Source organism: Capra hircus, chromosome 11 (assembly GCF_001704415.2).
Source record: "Capra hircus breed San Clemente chromosome 11, ASM170441v1, whole genome shotgun sequence".
Taxonomy (NCBI): domain Eukaryota; kingdom Metazoa; phylum Chordata; class Mammalia; order Artiodactyla; family Bovidae; genus Capra; species Capra hircus.
Window position 1 is genome coordinate 19,331,180 of NC_030818.1, and position 17,600 is coordinate 19,348,779.

The 17,600-nt window shown below is 37.6% G+C and overlaps 1 protein-coding gene across 2 annotated transcripts in view; it reads right to left on the reverse strand.

The window, feature by feature from the left end:
* The window catches only part of HEATR5B (HEAT repeat containing 5B), a 99,621-nt gene that overhangs the window by 29,391 nt on the left and 52,630 nt on the right, over window positions 1–17,600 (reverse strand). For both annotated transcript variants that reach the window (XM_005686481.3, XM_005686482.3), the window contains exons 23-26: window positions 13,793–14,032; window positions 12,756–13,007; window positions 9,043–9,224; window positions 6,441–6,509 (exon numbers count right to left, since the gene is read on the reverse strand). In XM_005686481.3, the coding sequence (XP_005686538.2) occupies window positions 6,441–6,509; window positions 9,043–9,224; window positions 12,756–13,007; window positions 13,793–14,032 (743 nt within the window). The remainder of the gene's footprint in view (window positions 1–6,440; window positions 6,510–9,042; window positions 9,225–12,755; window positions 13,008–13,792; window positions 14,033–17,600) is intronic.

Genomic DNA, 17,600 nt, shown 5'->3' on the forward strand with positions numbered 1-17,600 from the left:
CTACAGTCATCAAAAGAGTATAGATTTGCCCCAAAAACTGACACAAAGATCAATGGAATAGAACAGAAAGCCCATAAATAAGCCACACGTATGGTCAATTAATCGATGATAAAGGGGGAAAGAACATATAATGGAGAAGAGACAGTCTCTTCAATAAGTGGTGCTAGGAAAACTGGACAGCTAGATGTAGAAGAATGAAATCAGAATATCATTTAACACCATATACAAAAATAACATATACAAAAATCATATACAAAAAAATAACCTTGTGCGAGTCAAGCAGCAGCAGTTAGAACTGGACATGGAACAACAGACTGGTTCCAAATCAGAAAAGGAGTACGTCAAGGCTGTGTATTGTCACCCTGTTTATCTAATTGACATGCAGAATACATCACGCAAAATGCCAGGCTGGATGAAGCACGACCTGGAATCAAGACTGCCCGGAGAATTATCAATAACCTCAGATATGCAGATGACACCACCCTTATGGCAGAAAGCGAAAAAGAACTAAAGAGCCTCCTGATGAAAGTGAAAGAGGAGAGTGAAAAAGCTAGCTTAAAATTCAACATTCAATAAACAAAGATCATGGCATCCAGTCCCATCACTTCATGGCAAATGGATGCGGAAACAATGGAAAAAGTGAGAGACTTTATTTTTTGCAGTTCCAAAATCACTGCAGACAGTACCTGCAGCCATGAAATTAAAAGACATTTGATCCTCGGAAAAAAAGCTATGACCAACCTAGACAGCATATTAAAAAGCAGAGACATTACTTTGCCAACAAAGGTCCATCTAGTCAAAGCTATGGTTTTTCCAGTAGTCATGTATGGATGTGAGTTATGTAAAGAAAGCTGAGCGCCGAAGAATTGATGCTTTTGAACTGTGGTGTTGGAAAAGACTCTTGAGAGTCCCTTGGACTGCAAGGAGATCCAACCAGTCCATGGGGTTGTAAAGAGTCAGACACGACTGAGCAACTGAACTGAACTGAACAAAAATATACTCAAAATGGATTAAAGACTTAAATGTAAGACCTGTTACTATAAAAGTCCTAGAGGAAAATACAGGCAGAATACTCTTTGACATAAACTGCAGCAATATTTTTTTTGGATCTACCTCATAAAGCAAAAGAAATATAGCAAAAATAAACAAATGGGACCTAACTAAACTTAAAAGCTTTTGCATAGCAAAGGAGACCAGCAACAAAACAAAAAGACAACCTACTGCATGAGAGAAGATGTCTGACAGTGCCCACTTCACTCAACAGGTGTATGTCCTCACTTTCTCACCTGAAATCCTTAGGTAATATGTTGCACAATTCACAACATTATACCCAAAAGGGTAGTAAAGTACATGAACTTAATTAAGGGATTAAGCAAGATATGTAGCAGTATCCCATAATTAACACACAGATACTTCCAGAATGAAATGTACAGTTCTGTTCAGTCGCTCAGTCATGTCCGACTCTTTGCGACCCCATGAATAGCAGCACGCCAGGCTTCCCTATCCATCACCAACTCCCGGAGTTCACTCAGACTTGCGTCCATCGAATCCGTGATGCCATCCAGCCATCTCATCCTCGGTCGTCCCCTTCTCCTCCTGCCCCCAATACCTCCCAACATCAGACTCTTTTCCAATGAGTCAACTCTTTGCATGAGGTGGCCAAAGTACTGGAGCTTCAACTTTGGCATCATTCCTTCCAAAGAAATCCCAGGGTTGATCTCCTTCAGAATGGACTGGTTGGATCTCCTTGCAGTCCAAGGGACTCTCAAGAGTCTTCTCCAACACCACAGTTCAAAAGCATCAATTCTTCGGCGCTCAGCTTTCTTCACAGTCCAACTCTCACATCCATACATGACCACTGGGAAAACCATAGCCTTGACTAGACGGACCTTAGTCGGCAAAGTAATGTCTCTGCTTTTGAATGTACTATCTAGGTTGGTCATAACTTTTCTTCCAAGGAGTAAGCATCTTTTAATTTCATGGCTGCAATCACCATCTGCAGTGATTTTGGAGCCCCAAAAAATAAAGTCTGACACTGATTCTACTGTTTCCCCATCTATTTCCCATGAAGTGATGGGACCGGATACCATCATCTTTGTTTTCTGAATGTTGAGCTTTAAGCCAACTTTTTCACTCTTCTCTTTCACTTTCATCAAGAGGCTTTTTAGCTCCTCTTCACTTTCTGCCATAAGGGTGGTGTCATCTGCATATCTGAGGTTATTGATATTTCTCCCGGCAATCTTGATTCCAGCTTGTGTTTCTTCTAGCCCAGCATTTCTCATGATGTACTCTGCATATAAGATAAATAAACAGGGTGACAATACACAGCCTTGACATACTCCTTTTCCTATTTGGAACCAGTCTGTTGTTCCATGTCCAGTTCTAACTGTTGCTTCTTGACCTGCATACAGATTTCTCAAGAGGCAGGTCAGGTGGTCTGGTATTCCCATCTCTTGAAGAATTTCCCACAGTTTATTGAGATCCACACAGTCAAAGGCTTTGGCATAGTCAAGAAAGCAGAAATCGATGTTTTTCTGGAACTCTCTTGCTTTTTCCATGATCCAGCGGATGTTGGCAATTTGATCTCTGGTTCCTCTGCCTTTTCTAAAACCAGCTTGAACATCAGGGAGTTCACGGTTCACGTATTGCTGAAGCCTGGCTTGGAGAATTTTGAGCATTACTTTACTAGTGTGTGAGATGAGTGCAATTGTGTGGTAGTTTGAGCATTATTTGGCATTGCCTTTCTTTGGAATTGGAATGAAAACTGACCTTTTCCAGTCCTGTAGCCACTGCTGAGTTTTCCAAATGTGCTGGCATATTGAGTGCAGCACTTTCACAGCATCATCTTTCAGGATTTGAAATAGCTCAACTGGGATTCCATCACCTCCACTAGCTTTGTTCGTAGTGATGCTTTCTAAGGTGTACTTGACTTCACATTCCAAGATGTCTGGCTCTAGATTAGTGATCACATCATCATGATTATCTGGGTCATGAAGATCTTTTTTGCACAGTTCTTCTGTGTATTCTTGCCACCTCCTCTTAATTTCTGCTTGTTAGGTCCATACCATTTCTGTCCTTTATTGAGCCCATCTTTGCATGAAATGTTCCCTTGGTATCTCTAATTTTCTTGAAGAGAGCTCTAGTCTTTCACATTCTGTTCTTTTCCTCTATTTCTTTGCACTGATCGCTGAAGAAGGCTTTCTTATCTCTTCTTGCTATTCTTTGGAATTCTGCATTTAGATGCTTATATTTTTCCTTTTCTCCATTGCTTTTCGCCTCTCTTCTTTTCACAGCTATTTGTAAGGCCTCCCCAGATAGCCATTTTGCTTTTTTGCATTTCTTTTCCATGGGGATGGTCTTGATCCCTGTCTCCTGTACAATGTCACGAATCTCATTCCATAGTTCATCAGGCACTCTACCTATCAGATCTAGGCCCTTAAATCTATTTCTCACTTCCACTGTATAATCATAAGGGATTTGATTTAGGTCATACCTGAATGGTCTAGCGGTTTTCCCTACTTTCTTCAATTTAAGTCTGAATTTGGTAATAAGGAGTTCATGATCTGAGCCACAGTCAGCTCCTGGTCTTGTTTTTGTTGACTGTATAGAGCTTCTCCATCTTTGGCTGCAAAGAATATAATCAATCTGATTTCAGTGTTGACCATCTGGTAATGTCCATGTGTAGAGTCTTCTCTTGTGTTGCTGGAAGAGGGTGTTTGCTATGACCAGTGCATTTTCTTGGCAAAAGTCTATTAGTCTTTGCCCTGCTTCATTCCGCATTCCAAGGCCAAATTTGCCTGTTACTCCAGGTGTTTCTTGACTTCCTACTTTTGCATTCCACTGGAGAAGGGAATGGCAAACCACTTCAGTATTCTTGCCTTGAGAACCCCATGAACAGTAGGAAACGGCAAAATGATAGGATACCAAAAGAGGAACTCCCCAGGTCATTAGGTTCCCAGTATGCTACTGGAGATCAGTGGAGAAATAACTCCAGAAAGAATGAAGGGATGGAGCCAAAGCAAAAACAATACCCAGTTGTGGATGTGACTGGTGATAGAAGCAAGATCCGATGCTGCAGAGATGTTATGGGGAGGGAGGTGGGAGGGGGGTTCATGTTTGGGAACGCATGTAAGAATTAAAGATTTTAAAATTAAAAAAATAAAAAACAAACAAAAAAAATTAATTAAAAAAAATAAAAAAAATAAAGAGCAATATTGCATAGGAACCTGGAATGTCAGGTCCATGAATCAAGGCAAATTGGAAGTGGTCAAACAAGAGGTGGCAAGGGTGAACGTCGAATCAAGGCAAATTGGAAGTGGTCAAACAAGAGGTGGCAAGGGTGAACGTCGAATCAAGGCAAATTGGAAGTGGTCAAACAAGAGGTGGCAAGGGTGAACGTCGACATTTTAGGAATCAGCCCACTAAGATGGACTGGAATGGGTGAATTTAACTCAGATGACCACTATATCTACTACTGCGGGCAGGAATCCCTCAGAAGAAATGGAGTAGCCATCATGGTCAACAAAAGAGTCTGAAATGCAGTACTTGGATGCAACCTCAAAAACGACAGAACGATCTCTGTTCTTCTCCAAGGCAAACTATTCAATATCACAGTTATCCAAGTCTATGACCCAACCAGTAACACTGAAGAAACTGAATTGAACGGTTTTATGAAGACCTACAAAACCTTTTAGAACTAACACCTCCCAAACAAAATGGAATGTACTACGAATCACACTAATTGAGATCAATCAATACTATCATCTCACTCAACTTCATGTTAGGGCTGAGTCAATACAGTCAGCTCAGGTTTTGTTACCAAATTAGTTATGAAAAAGCTTCAGGTTTTCAGAGAATCTAGATATTCAATTGGGTTAATGGGTTGTATTCCTATATTTAAAACTTTAAAAAAGTTAAGAGTAAATATATGTGTAAACTGTTTCATTCTCTTATAATCTTATTCTCTAAGAATTCAAAACTAAATAAAATTCAATAGGGACATTTAAAAACTGATTATTACCAATACAGATGGCAAAAAAAAAAAAAAAAAGTCAGTGACACAATGCTCAAATACACTGAAATTTAAAGCAAAAAGTAATTAAATATAAGTGTGAAAATAAAAGTTGTTATTCCTAAAGAAAACAACACTTTGGAGATACTTGATACTTTGAATTTTGGTAGAAATAGAAGTAAAGTTGGGGAAAATGATCAAAAATCAAGAATTTGGCTCTAGAAAAGAAGACACTTCTTACAGAGAAGGCATGGCCATCTAAGAAATAAGTTTAAGGCAAATTCACTAACATGGAATTTTCATACTAATCATTCACAAGATGAAGTTCTAATCACCTCTGTTTTTCTGATCATCAGGAGCTTTGTAGGAGGTTTTGTTGTATTTAAATGTCACAATCTGAAACATTACCATGATACATTTATTTTATACACTGACTGCAATTTCTGATGCTTGTGTGCCAGTCTCCCGATCCAAATGGCTTACCTACTCCACCTCCAAGGTTTGTACCATGATCCCCAAGCTTCCATCTTAAACAACACTCCCTCATCTTCTCTCTCTGGTCTGCTGTTGGTGGGAGAAGTTCATTTCTCTGAAGACCACCAATAAGACAGCAAGTTTCAAAGAAATAAACACTAACAGGAGGAGGAGACAACTCATTTATCCACAGAGAGATTAAAGTCAGAATTTCAAACTTGTCATCGCAAACAGCAGGACATTCTCTGCATAGAGGCCACATGTCGCTTGACTATGAATTCTAAGCAATAAAGATGGATTATAGCCCTGTACTCCAGAAAACTGGGAAGGGCAGACTTGCTTCTCTTCTATCCTTAGGTTAGCAGATAAAAAATCAGATTTTCTGAAAGTTTAGAGCTTAGTGCACAAAGCCTTTTTCAGGATGGAGCACGAAAAAGACAAACTTACTGAAGGGGTAGGAACATATGTGCTTTTGTAACTCTCTGCAGATATAATAGTTTGAGAATAATCCCCTGGGATTAATTTTGCAATGAAATTGCCATATTGAAAAATTGTCTTTAGGATAATTTAATACACAGAAACTTGTAGAATTTTTATAACCTGTGGTCAAAAAAAACCTTTTTACTCCCTATTTACCATTACTATATATTCTTCAATTATTATAGATTTTACTCAAGTCCATCTTATGACTTTGACATCTCCATTTACTACAAGACAACATAAGAGCTACATATCCCAAAGCTGTGACCTCAGCTACAGCAAAAATTTTTATTTTAAAGTTGTGATTAGTAGTTACTACTTCATCATTTCATAGAGGATAAAAAAGGACACCGTCACTGCCATATTTCTGAGATAAAAATTAATACTATTCGATTTTTCTCTCTTGGAAGTGAAGTTCTAAAGTATCTATAAATTTATAGAAGATGAATATAGAAAATTCTATTTTTCTTCTTACCTGGCAAGCTTTTGCTATTATGTCTGATGGGGTATCTTGTGAAAAGGCTGGTCTTAGAGCAGCTCCCACCTAGAAAAATGAGCACAAGCATTTTATTTTTAAAGATAAACTGAGGATGAGATGGTTGGATGGCATCACCAACTCGATGGACATAAGTCTGAGTAAGCTCCGGGAGTTGGTGATGGACAGGGAAGCCTGGCGTGCTGCAGTCCGTGGGGTTGCAAAGAGTTGGACACGACTGAAGGACTGAACTGAGGAAATCGCTTATGTCTTTGGAGATGAAAACACAGTAAACACATCTTTGTTCCTTTCCTTTTTATCACATGTCTCTTATCTCTCTTTCTGATAACAATAAACTCAATCATACCATTCTTCTTTTGCCTTTTTTAATTTTTTTTTATTTTTATTTTTACTTTATTTTACTTTACAATACTGTATTGGTTTTGCCATACATTGACATGAATCCACCACGGGTGTACATGCATTCCCAAACATGAACCCCCCTCCCACCTCCCTCCCCCATTCTTCTTTTGCTTTACAGGAGATTACCATTACTTAATCTGTATGAATCTTATACCAAATAAGCAATTAATTTTGTTTCTTTTTCATCTATTTTTAACAGTACATGGGATTTTCTACATGTTCCCACAGATAAGAGAAAATGGCTGTTTTTCTCCTGTCTACATATTCTTGAACATATTTCTAACAGTGTTTATCTCATGGGCAAATCTCCTATAACTGAGGTTAAACGCTCAATTTCCTTAAATAACTGAGTAGTACTAAAAATTCACAGAGTCACTAAAAGACCTTAAAAATCATTTCACTTCAAAACAAGATGTCTTAAAAGAGAGTTGCTTAAGAAATACTAATTTATGTACTGCTCTCAGAGTAATAAATGAAGGAATATGACTTTAGTTTTCCAACCAAGTACTAACCAGGTCCACTCTGCTTACTGCTTTATTTTAATAAGCCAGTATCAGTCACAGACTCTTGGCTATATTAGATTTAGTATGTATGGTGTGAATAAGGAATTAGATATAGCCAACTCCTAATTTGATATTTCTCCCCTTACACTAGAGATTCAGTCACTAAGGCTTATCAATAGGAGTTTAGAAATGAAATAAGTGTTCCTCTCAGTGACTAAATAAATACATATAGCAAGTAACCAGTATTTGCATTTCAATGATCAACTGTAGTAATCGTACTTCAGAGGTGCTATAAAGTCTCACACTGAAGGAGAAAGACTATATTATAAAAGATATTACTGGGTTGACTGATACACCTGGAATATGACAGATTATATAAAAGTAGTACATCAATTTTGAATTTCTTAAAGTTGATAACTGTTCTGTGGTTATGTAAGACAACTTTCTTGTCTTTTGGAAACCCAGACTAAAGTGCTCAAGGGTAAAGATACGTGATTTCTATAACTTACTTTTAAACAACTCAGGAAAAAAAAGCGGAGAGAGTGTATGTTGTGAGCAGAGAGAGAAAGAGAAAATGTTAAAGCAAATGAGGCAAAATTCTCAATTGGCAAATGTGAATGAAGGATGAAGGGCATAAGACAAGGTCTTTTTTGTACTATTCTTGCAATTATTTCTGTAGGTTTTAATTATTTCTAAATAGAAAGATTTTTTAAAAAGACCATTCTGATAGACTGGGTATTTGGGAGTAAATCATTATATAAAAGCATTCTATAGCCATTTGGACTAGAAAGTATAACTTCTTTACCTATACTTATAAAGAAAAAAATGGACTATACATTATCCACACTTTTTAATTTTGTGTATGTTTGAGCATAGATGTTAGATGAGGTATGATGTGACTGAAGCCACGATTTTGGTATAATCACAGTAGAAAAAAACAGTTCATTCTTTTCTTATTAACAGGTTTCTCTCTTCTTCACATAATCCACCATTTCTAGGATTTCATCCATTGTGCATCCTTTTATTTGGGGGGTGGTGGGGGGCACAGTGCATGTGGCCCAGGGATAGAACCTGTACCCTCTGCAGTGGAAGTGTAGTATCCTAATTACTGGGCCACCAGGGAAGTCCCTATTGTGCCTCCTTTGAAGAACATAAATACAGGTATAAATTTCAGAAGAAACAAGTATATCTCTGTTTAGAGTATTAAAAAAATGTTTTGAAATATATAGTTCTTTTGGTAATAGTTTTCATTGCTACTGAAAGTTAATTTATCCTTCAGCATACAAGAGACAATTGCTTTTTATTTTTAAAAATGCTTATCAAGTCTTGACATATAAAAATGATGGCAGTAAATCCACAACATTCTTTAAATGTTCCTTTTATCTTTAAAATGGCCTGACTAAAAATCTAAACATAAGAATGGAAAGCCAGGCTGGAACATCTATTCTAGTTTTATCACTAATACCACCTCATGACTTAAAAATAGTGACAAGTTTTATATTATGGTTTCTTCAGCTGTGAACTGATCCTAACTATGTAACAGACAAGGGGAAAAAAACACAAGCCTGGTACATGAATAAAGAGGTTACAGGTCCAAATGCATTTCTCCAGGGGAGTTTCACTTTAGTGTTCACTCAAATGATCAATTTTAATTTGAAACAAATAAAATATCTCACATTAGCTTGATACTGCTCCAGAATCACGTGACCTGGAAATTCTGGCTCGGGCACAGAGGCAAACTTCTTGATAATGTCTTCGAGCGCTTGGAGACCAGCCATCCGCAGCTGGTTACTATGATCGGTTGCAGCCATGAATGCCATGCGAATTAGGTCAGAGAGATGAAGCACCAGGAGGTCATCTAAAAATAAAAACAGGAGGCAGAAAGTAAAACATCTCCAAAATTAAGTGTACTAATGAAAAATACAAAGTGAAACTGTTTTAAAAAGCATTTATGATCAACATGTTATACCAAGTTTAAAAATAAAAAAGATATACTTTCAAGAAAGTTTCCATATCATAATCTCTGAAGAACTGTGATAAACCTTTATACAATATGATAACATGGATGATATTATAGGATGCATGATGACATCTGAAGCAAAATAACTGATTACCATAACTATCCCCAGTGGAATCTGTAATTCTTTTGTCAACAGGGATTGGCAAACTTTTTCCATAAAGAACCAGATAGTAAATATATTTGGTTTTCCCGACCACATAACTTCTCTCATAACAATTCAACTCTGCTGTTGCAGTTGGTACATAGACCATATGTACACAGACAGCTATACTGTGCTCCATAAAACTATTTATAAAAACAGACTGCAGGCTAGATTTGGACTGCAAGCTGTACTTTACCAGCCTCTACTCTGGAAAAGATTTCTATAAGGTTAGATGGAGAAAAGGGAAGTCTTTTTCCTTTTAGCCCTTGAATAAAGGCTGCCCTAGATCCATACTATCAAACAAGTATCAAAAGAATTCAAAAGATACTAAGCAATTTAACTACATCTTAAAACAAAGTTAAAAACTATTTAAAGGAATATACCAAAATGCAGCACTAGTAACTTAAAATTTGCAATGTCTAGCAGCTAGCTAGATGGTGATGGTGTGATCACTCACCTAGAGTGAGAAACATCCTGGAATGTAAAGTCAAGTGGGCCTTAGGAAGCATCACTACCAACAAAGCTAGTGGAGGTGAGGGAATTCCAGTTGAGCTATTTCAAATCCTGAAAGATGATGCTATGAAAGTGTTGTACTCAAATCAGCAAATTTGGAAAACTCAGCGGTGGCCACAGGACTGAAAAAGGTCAGTTTTAATTCCAATCCCTTAGAAAGGCAATGCCAAAGAATGCTCAATCTACTGCACAACTGCACTCATCTCACAAGCTAGCAAAGTAATGGTCAAAATTCTCCCAGCCAGGCTTCAACAGTACGTGAACTGTGAACCTCCAGATGTTCAAGGTGGTTTTAGAAAAAGCAGAGGAACCAGAGATCAAATTGCCAACATCCACTGGATCATCGAAAAAGCAAGAGAGTTCCAGAAAAACATCTATTTCTGCTTTATTGACTATACCAGAGTGTTTGACCGTGTGGATCAACAAGCTGTAGAAAATTCTTCACGATATGGGAATACCAGATCACCTGACCTGCCTCCTAAGAAATCTGTATGCAGGTCAGGAAGCAATAGTTAGACTGGACATGGAACAACAGACTGGTTCCACATCGGGAAAGGAGTACATCTAGGCTGTATATTGTCACCCTGCTTATTTAACTTATATGCAGACTACATCATGAGAAACATTGGGCACAAGCTGGAATCAAGATTGCCGGGAGAAATATCAATAACCTCAGATATGCAGATGATACCACCCTTATGGCAGAAAGTGAAGAACTAAAGAGCCTCTTGATGAAAGTGAAAGAGGAGAGTGAAAAAGTTGGCTTAAAGCTCAACCTTCAGAAAACTAATCATGGCATCTAGTCCTATCACTTCATGGCAAATAGATGGAGAAACAATGGAAACAGTGACAGACTTTATTTTGGGGGGCTCAAAAATCACTGCAGATGGTGACTGCAGACACGAAATTAAAAGACACTTACTCCTTGGAAGGAAAGTTATGACCAACCTAAGCAGAGACATTACTTTGCCAACAAAGGTCCGTCTAGTCAAGGCTACGGTTTTTTCCCAGTGGTCATGTATGGCTGTGAGAGCTGGACCATAAAGAGGGCAGAATGCCAAAGAATTGATGCCTTCAAATTGTGGTGCTAGAGAAGACTCCTGAAAGTCCCTTGCCCAGCAAGGAGATCAAACCAGTCAATTGTAAGAGAGATCAACCCTGAATATTCACTGGAAGGACTGATGCTGAAGCTCCAGTATTCTGGTCATCTGATGTGAACAGACAACTCATTGGAAAAGTCCCTGATGCTGGGAAAGATTGAGGGCAGAAGGAGAAGAGGGCATTAGAGGATGAGACGGCTGGACAGCATTATCGATGAAACGGACATAAACTTGGGCAAACTCTGGGAGATGGTGAGGAAAGGGAGGCCTGGAGTACTGCAGTCCATGTGGTCGCAAAGAGTCAGACACGACTGGATGACTGAACAACAGAGGTTTATAATATCCTGGGATTTTCTGACCCACAGAACGGTAACTTAATAAATTTGTTAGTTTAAACCATTAAGTTTACAGTCATTTCTTACAATAACAACAGAAAACTAACACAACCAGCCTCTTCTACTTGGAAAAACCCTCCCTCTTCCTATAAAATTCAGCTTCAATATGACCTCTTCTTTGAGGTTTTCCCTAGTTCTTCAGGAAATGAATAGCAATTTTTATATTCCCAAAGTACTCTATCCTTCCACTACTGGGAAATATAATTATTTGAGTGACAAATTTGTCTCTTTGTCTTCTAGACTAGAACATCTTCAAAAGCACAGACTGTTATTTTTTTCCTTCTGGATCCCCAATGGATAGCAAAGAACAAGTTTTGATGACTATTTGATGAATGACATGATTAAAGACACCGTGTTCACAACATATTGTGCTTTACTGGTATCCTATATCAGATTCACATTTTATACCCAGTGTAATACTGTTTTACTTTTTGTTTTTTAATCCATCTGTGACTTTTACTGCTTCTTACACTCAATAAAATAAACTGGAAGGCATTTTTAACATATAGACCTCAATACTGATAATACATACCATGTCTTCAGATATTTTAAAAAATGACAGGATGATGAAGAGACAACAAAGCATAAGATAAGAGACTCTGTTACTCTACCAGTCTCTCAGCTTCTCTGGGTTTCTTCATTTGTAAGTGCAAATACAAAACCTGATGATCTCTGTAAATTCCGTTTAATATCTGATCCAGGGGATATATGGTATAAAAGCTTACAAATGATCAAAAAGTAAAAGGTTTCAGTAATAAACAATTTCACCTTTTCAAAAATATGCAACAGCATTTCTGAAATCTGAGTTTAAAATCTGCCACGGCATTCACAAACTCTGACATTCTCCATGGCTGGGGACTGCAAAATGCACTTTATTTACTCACCTTAAACTTTTGCTAAAAGTAGGGTAAGGTACGAAGGAAACATGTTACCGTCATCATTATGCTTAGGGCCATCGTTATTCTTAGGACAAATGATTAAGATGAATATATCTTTAAGGTAGATAGATATATAACTTTGGCCCACTTTCCTCAACTTCCCTTCCAAATAGAGATCAGAAGAGAGACAGTATGTAGAGAGGACAAAAAACAAAGGCAAAAAGCAAGGAAACTTACAATAAGTGAAGAGCACAGTCTAAAGCAGGTTACAAAGCAGTAAAATATTTCAAACCTATTAAAAAAAATACTCTGGGGAAAAGAAGTACTGATTTTAAACTTACTTGTGGGGTTTCGTAGTTTAGCAGAACGTGCCAGGGCAAGATCAAAGTGAGCCTGGTCTGCATTCTCACACAGATTGATGATTCGACACAGGCAATCGGCAGCAAATACTCGAGTGGCCCAGCGAGGTGCCACGAAGGGCTTTGACTTATCATCTTCTCCGAGTGTGGTAAACATGGTGTCATCATCCATCTCATCTTTCTTCTCAAATTCCTCATCTTTTCCACTGCTTAAAGGAGTTGCAGTACTCATATCTGTAACAAGAGTAAAAGCACATTCTAACAACCTCACGTATAGCAAAAATGATGCTTTAGACATAGCACTGTGTGAAGGAAGCTAATTTAAACACAGTAGAATTGGCAAGGTTCTTTTTAGAGAATCAATTAAAAAACCAAAGAGGGGGACTGGGTACAAAGCATGTAAGACAGGCTCAAGGGTGTGATGTACACCACGAGGAATACAGGCAATAATTTTGTAACACATGTAAATGAAAAGTAACCTTTAAAAACTGTATAAAATTAAAATAAATAAATAATAAAAGTAGTTATCAGATATCACTTTGAAATGCAATAATGTTGTTTTGTCTCCTTTGCTTGTACTTTCACAATAATTATTTTTATGAAAGGTATGATTGTTGATCTGTTTATGATAGTAAAATAAAATTTCTCCTTAAATATATTTAATTTAAAAAGATAAATAAAAATAGAAATGAAAAATCAGGGAAAGAATAACAAAAATATTTACATATTTCACTACTTCTGCATCTTATGTTGAACAAGACAGTAATCTGGGATTTTAATATATGAAAATTAGTTTGAACTTAGATATCTGCCAAAAAATAATCAGAGTTCATTAGTTTGTAATATAATTTAACCTTAATTAATCCCTTTACAGGGATTTATAGAGTACAACTTATTATTATTTTAAAATGTAGGCTCAAATTTATATATATGTATATATATCTATATATGGTATATATCTATAGATATGTATCAAAAATAAATAATTTTCCTTAAGAACATATATATTAAATACATACCACTAGAAGCTGCTAGGACATCTTTACAAAGCATTAGCCAATGAGAAAGCTTTTCTACAGCCAGCGATGACAGCATATGTCCCAAAGTATCATGGATATCAGAACATAATTTTCTGTCTGTCTCCCGGTCTAGCATTCCAAAAAGAAGTCCCTCAAGACCAGTTTCTGTTATATTAACACCTTGATGCCGGCAATGGATATCACTTCGAGAACTTGCTCCAGGCGCAAAAGGACTAACATCTGAAAAGCAAATATTTCAAATGAACTTGTACAGGACTTTATTGTATACTAGTGGTAATAGTTAAGTTAAAGACCATGATCTACATGTATATTCACAACAACAACAAAACCAGTTAGCTATATATACACAATTCAACTACGGTCTCCAAACTACATGTTTTTAGAATTAGAATTTAATCTGACGATGAAAGTAAAAACCCTGCTCTTTAAGACTGATTATCCTACGGTACTTTAAACAAATCTCCAGGGAATACTTGATAAATATATTTGATTTTAACAAGAAAAGTGAGGGAAAGAGATATATTTTTAATATAGATTTTATATATAGATTTAATCACCTGAAAAAATTATTGCTATATATGTTGGATGAACAAATTGAAATTGAATCACTCCAAAGACATAATAAGGAGAGGCTTGCAGAAAACAGCCACAGTCAGGTGAATTCAAAGACAGCAGGAAATGGAAGGTTCTGAGGAAGTAACATTCTAGAGAGATTAAGCATAGATGTCTATTTTTCACTTAGCAGTATAGTGTGAATATTTTCCCGTAGCAGGAATTAGACTTCCACAACATGAATTTACATGAACATAGCAAATCACTGACTTAGGAGTACAGTAACTGATTAACCACTGAGGAGGAATTCCTGAAAGAGGCTGGGTCAAAGGGTTAGCACGGTTTGAAAACTTGGAGGATATAATGACAAAAAAATCCTCCAAGGAAACTTGGGTGACTTTATGTTTCTACCAGTAGTATAAGAAATTTCTTTTATTCATATCTCTCCCAACACTGGTTAAAATCATAATTTTTAATCTTAATCAGTTTCATAGAAGAAAAATGCTATCTTATGACTGTATTAACATGTAACTATTTAATCATTAAACGTATTTCATATGTTCGTATTGCTTCCTTGATAAAACATCTCTTTTGTGTACTCTTGTGATATTTACAGATCCACTGAAGAGTTAACCTAGCAGGTCCCAGACTACCCTATGAAGGTCTGATATCACAGTCAGTCCTTGACTTGCATTTGGGGATTGGGTTTCAAGAGAGCCCCATCATTTCCTGATAAAAGTGGCTGAGTATGCCTAAGCTGTCTGTACCAACAACAGGGTTTATGCTGGACATCTGTTTAGGCTGAACAACAAACTTTCAGAAAATCTGAACTTCCAGTGTATGCTAGGTAAATCATGCCTATTTGACTAGCCCCTAATAAAAACCTTAGGCACTGAGGGTCTAGCAAGCTTCACAGGAAGACAGCATTTCTATGTGTCGTCACAACTCCTTGCGGGGGAAGTAAGCATATCCTGTGTGATTCCATGGGGAGTGAACTCTTAGAAGCCTGTGCCTGGTCTGCTCTGGACTTCACTCCATATACCTTCTCCCTTTGCTTTGTATCCTTCTGCTGTTATTAATCATAGCCATAAATGTGACTATATGCTGAGTCCTAGTAAATCACCAAACCTAGGGGAGGGTGTCTTAAGCCCCCTGGCACACATTTGTAAAAGCTTTAAAATATTAAAATACAAATGCACACATTTTAATAAACAAAGGATATTTTGTGAATATTTTTCCCATTCTTAGTTTATCTCTTTCAATATTGATTATGGTGACTGGCAGAAAAGTTCTGAAATTTTTATTCAAGAGAATTCTGTAACTACTTTTGGTGCTATGTTTTCTCTCCAAAAAGCAGTAATGTTTACTGCTAGATTTTTTATAGTAAACTTCCTATACACTCTACAATACAGTGTGTGCTTGCTAACAGAGTTCTTATTTACATTATGCTAAAATTGAAGCTATTTTAGTATATTACTTCTTGGTACCCAAGAAACTACTACGCATTAGGAACCTCTTAAAAGTAGAAATTTTCTCTCACTATAGGGGAAATATGTCTGTCAATTAAGCTCTTAAAGTTCCCAAACCACCTACCCCTAGAACCAGAGGAAAAGTGAAAGTGAAAGTCACTCAGTCGTGTCCGACTCTTTGTGACCCCATGGACTACACACTCCACGGTATTCTCCAGGCCAGAATATTGGAGTGGTAGCCTTTCCCTTCTTCGGGGAGTCTTCCCAATCCAGGGATCAAACCCAGGTCTTCCGAATTGTGGGTGGATTCTTTACCAGCTGAGCCACAAGGGAAGCCCAAGAATATTGGGGTGAGTAGCCTAGCCCTTCTTCAGGGGACTTCCCCGACACAAGGATCAAACCAGAGTCTCCTGCATTGCAGCTGGATTCTTTAACAACTGAGGTATCAGGGAATCCCCAGAGGGCCAATTATATATGCAAGCTATACTTAAAATCCTTGGAAAAGCAAAAAGAACTGAAGAAAGTAGAAATCTACTTTTCACTACCGAAACATCTACTGACATTTCATAGTTTAATTGGTTTCTGTGGTCTTAACTTCTTCAAGGAAAAGTAACATCACAAAAAATTAACTATTGTCAGACATCAGAAGCTTTGAAGTATCCTCAAAATTATCTTTTCAGAAGCCTATTATGGATACAAGGCAATACCCCTTACACAGTTATAATGTCCTTTAGGGATGGCAGAAGTGTTCTGACACCCCAAAATTTTAAGCTATGAGATTTTTTAAAAGGTCATTCAGTTCAGTTTCTCAGTCGTATCCGACTCTTTGTGACCCCATGAACTGCAGCATGCCAGACTTCACTGTCCATCACCAACTTCCAAAGTTTGCTCAAACTCATGTCCATCGAGTTGGTAATGCCATCCAACCATCTCATCCTCTGTTGTCCCCTTCTCCTCCTGCCTTCAATCTTTCCAAGCATCAGGGTCTTTTCCAAGGAGTTAGGTATTCGCAACAGGTGGCTAAAGTATTGGAGCTTCAGCTTTAGCATCAGTCTTTCCAGTGAATATTCAGGACTGATTTCCTTTAGGATGAACTGGTTTGAACCCCTTGCAGCCCAAGGGACTCTCAAGAGTATTCTCCAACACCACAGTTCAAAAGCATCAATTCTTTGGTGCTCAGATTTCTTTTGAGTCCAACTCTCACATCCATACATGACTACTGGAAAAACCATAGCTTTGACTAGATGGACCTCTGTCAGCAAAGCAATGTCTCTGCTTTTTAATATGCTGTCTAGGTTGGTCATAACTTTTCTTCCAAGGAGCAAGTGTCTTTTTATTTCATGGCTGCAGTCACCATCTGCAGCGATTTTGGAGCCCCTAAAAATAAAGTCTGCCATTGTTTCCATTGTTTCCCCATCCTTTTGCCATGAAGTGATGGGACCGGATGCCATGATCTCTGTTTTTTGAATGTTGAGTTTTAAGCCAGCTTTTTTGCTTCCTTCTCTCACTTTCATCAAGAGGATCTTTAGTTCTTCTTCACTTTCTGCCAAATGGGTGGTTGATCTGCATATCTGAGGTTATTAATATTTCTCTTGGCAATCTTGACTCCAGCTTGTGCTGCATCCAGCCCAGCGTTTCTCATGATGTGTTCTGCATGTAAGTTAAATAAGGAGGCTGACGATATACAGCCTTGACGGACTCCTTTCCCAATGTGGAACCAGTCTGTTGTTCCATGTCCAGTTCTAACTGTTGCTTCCTGACCTGCA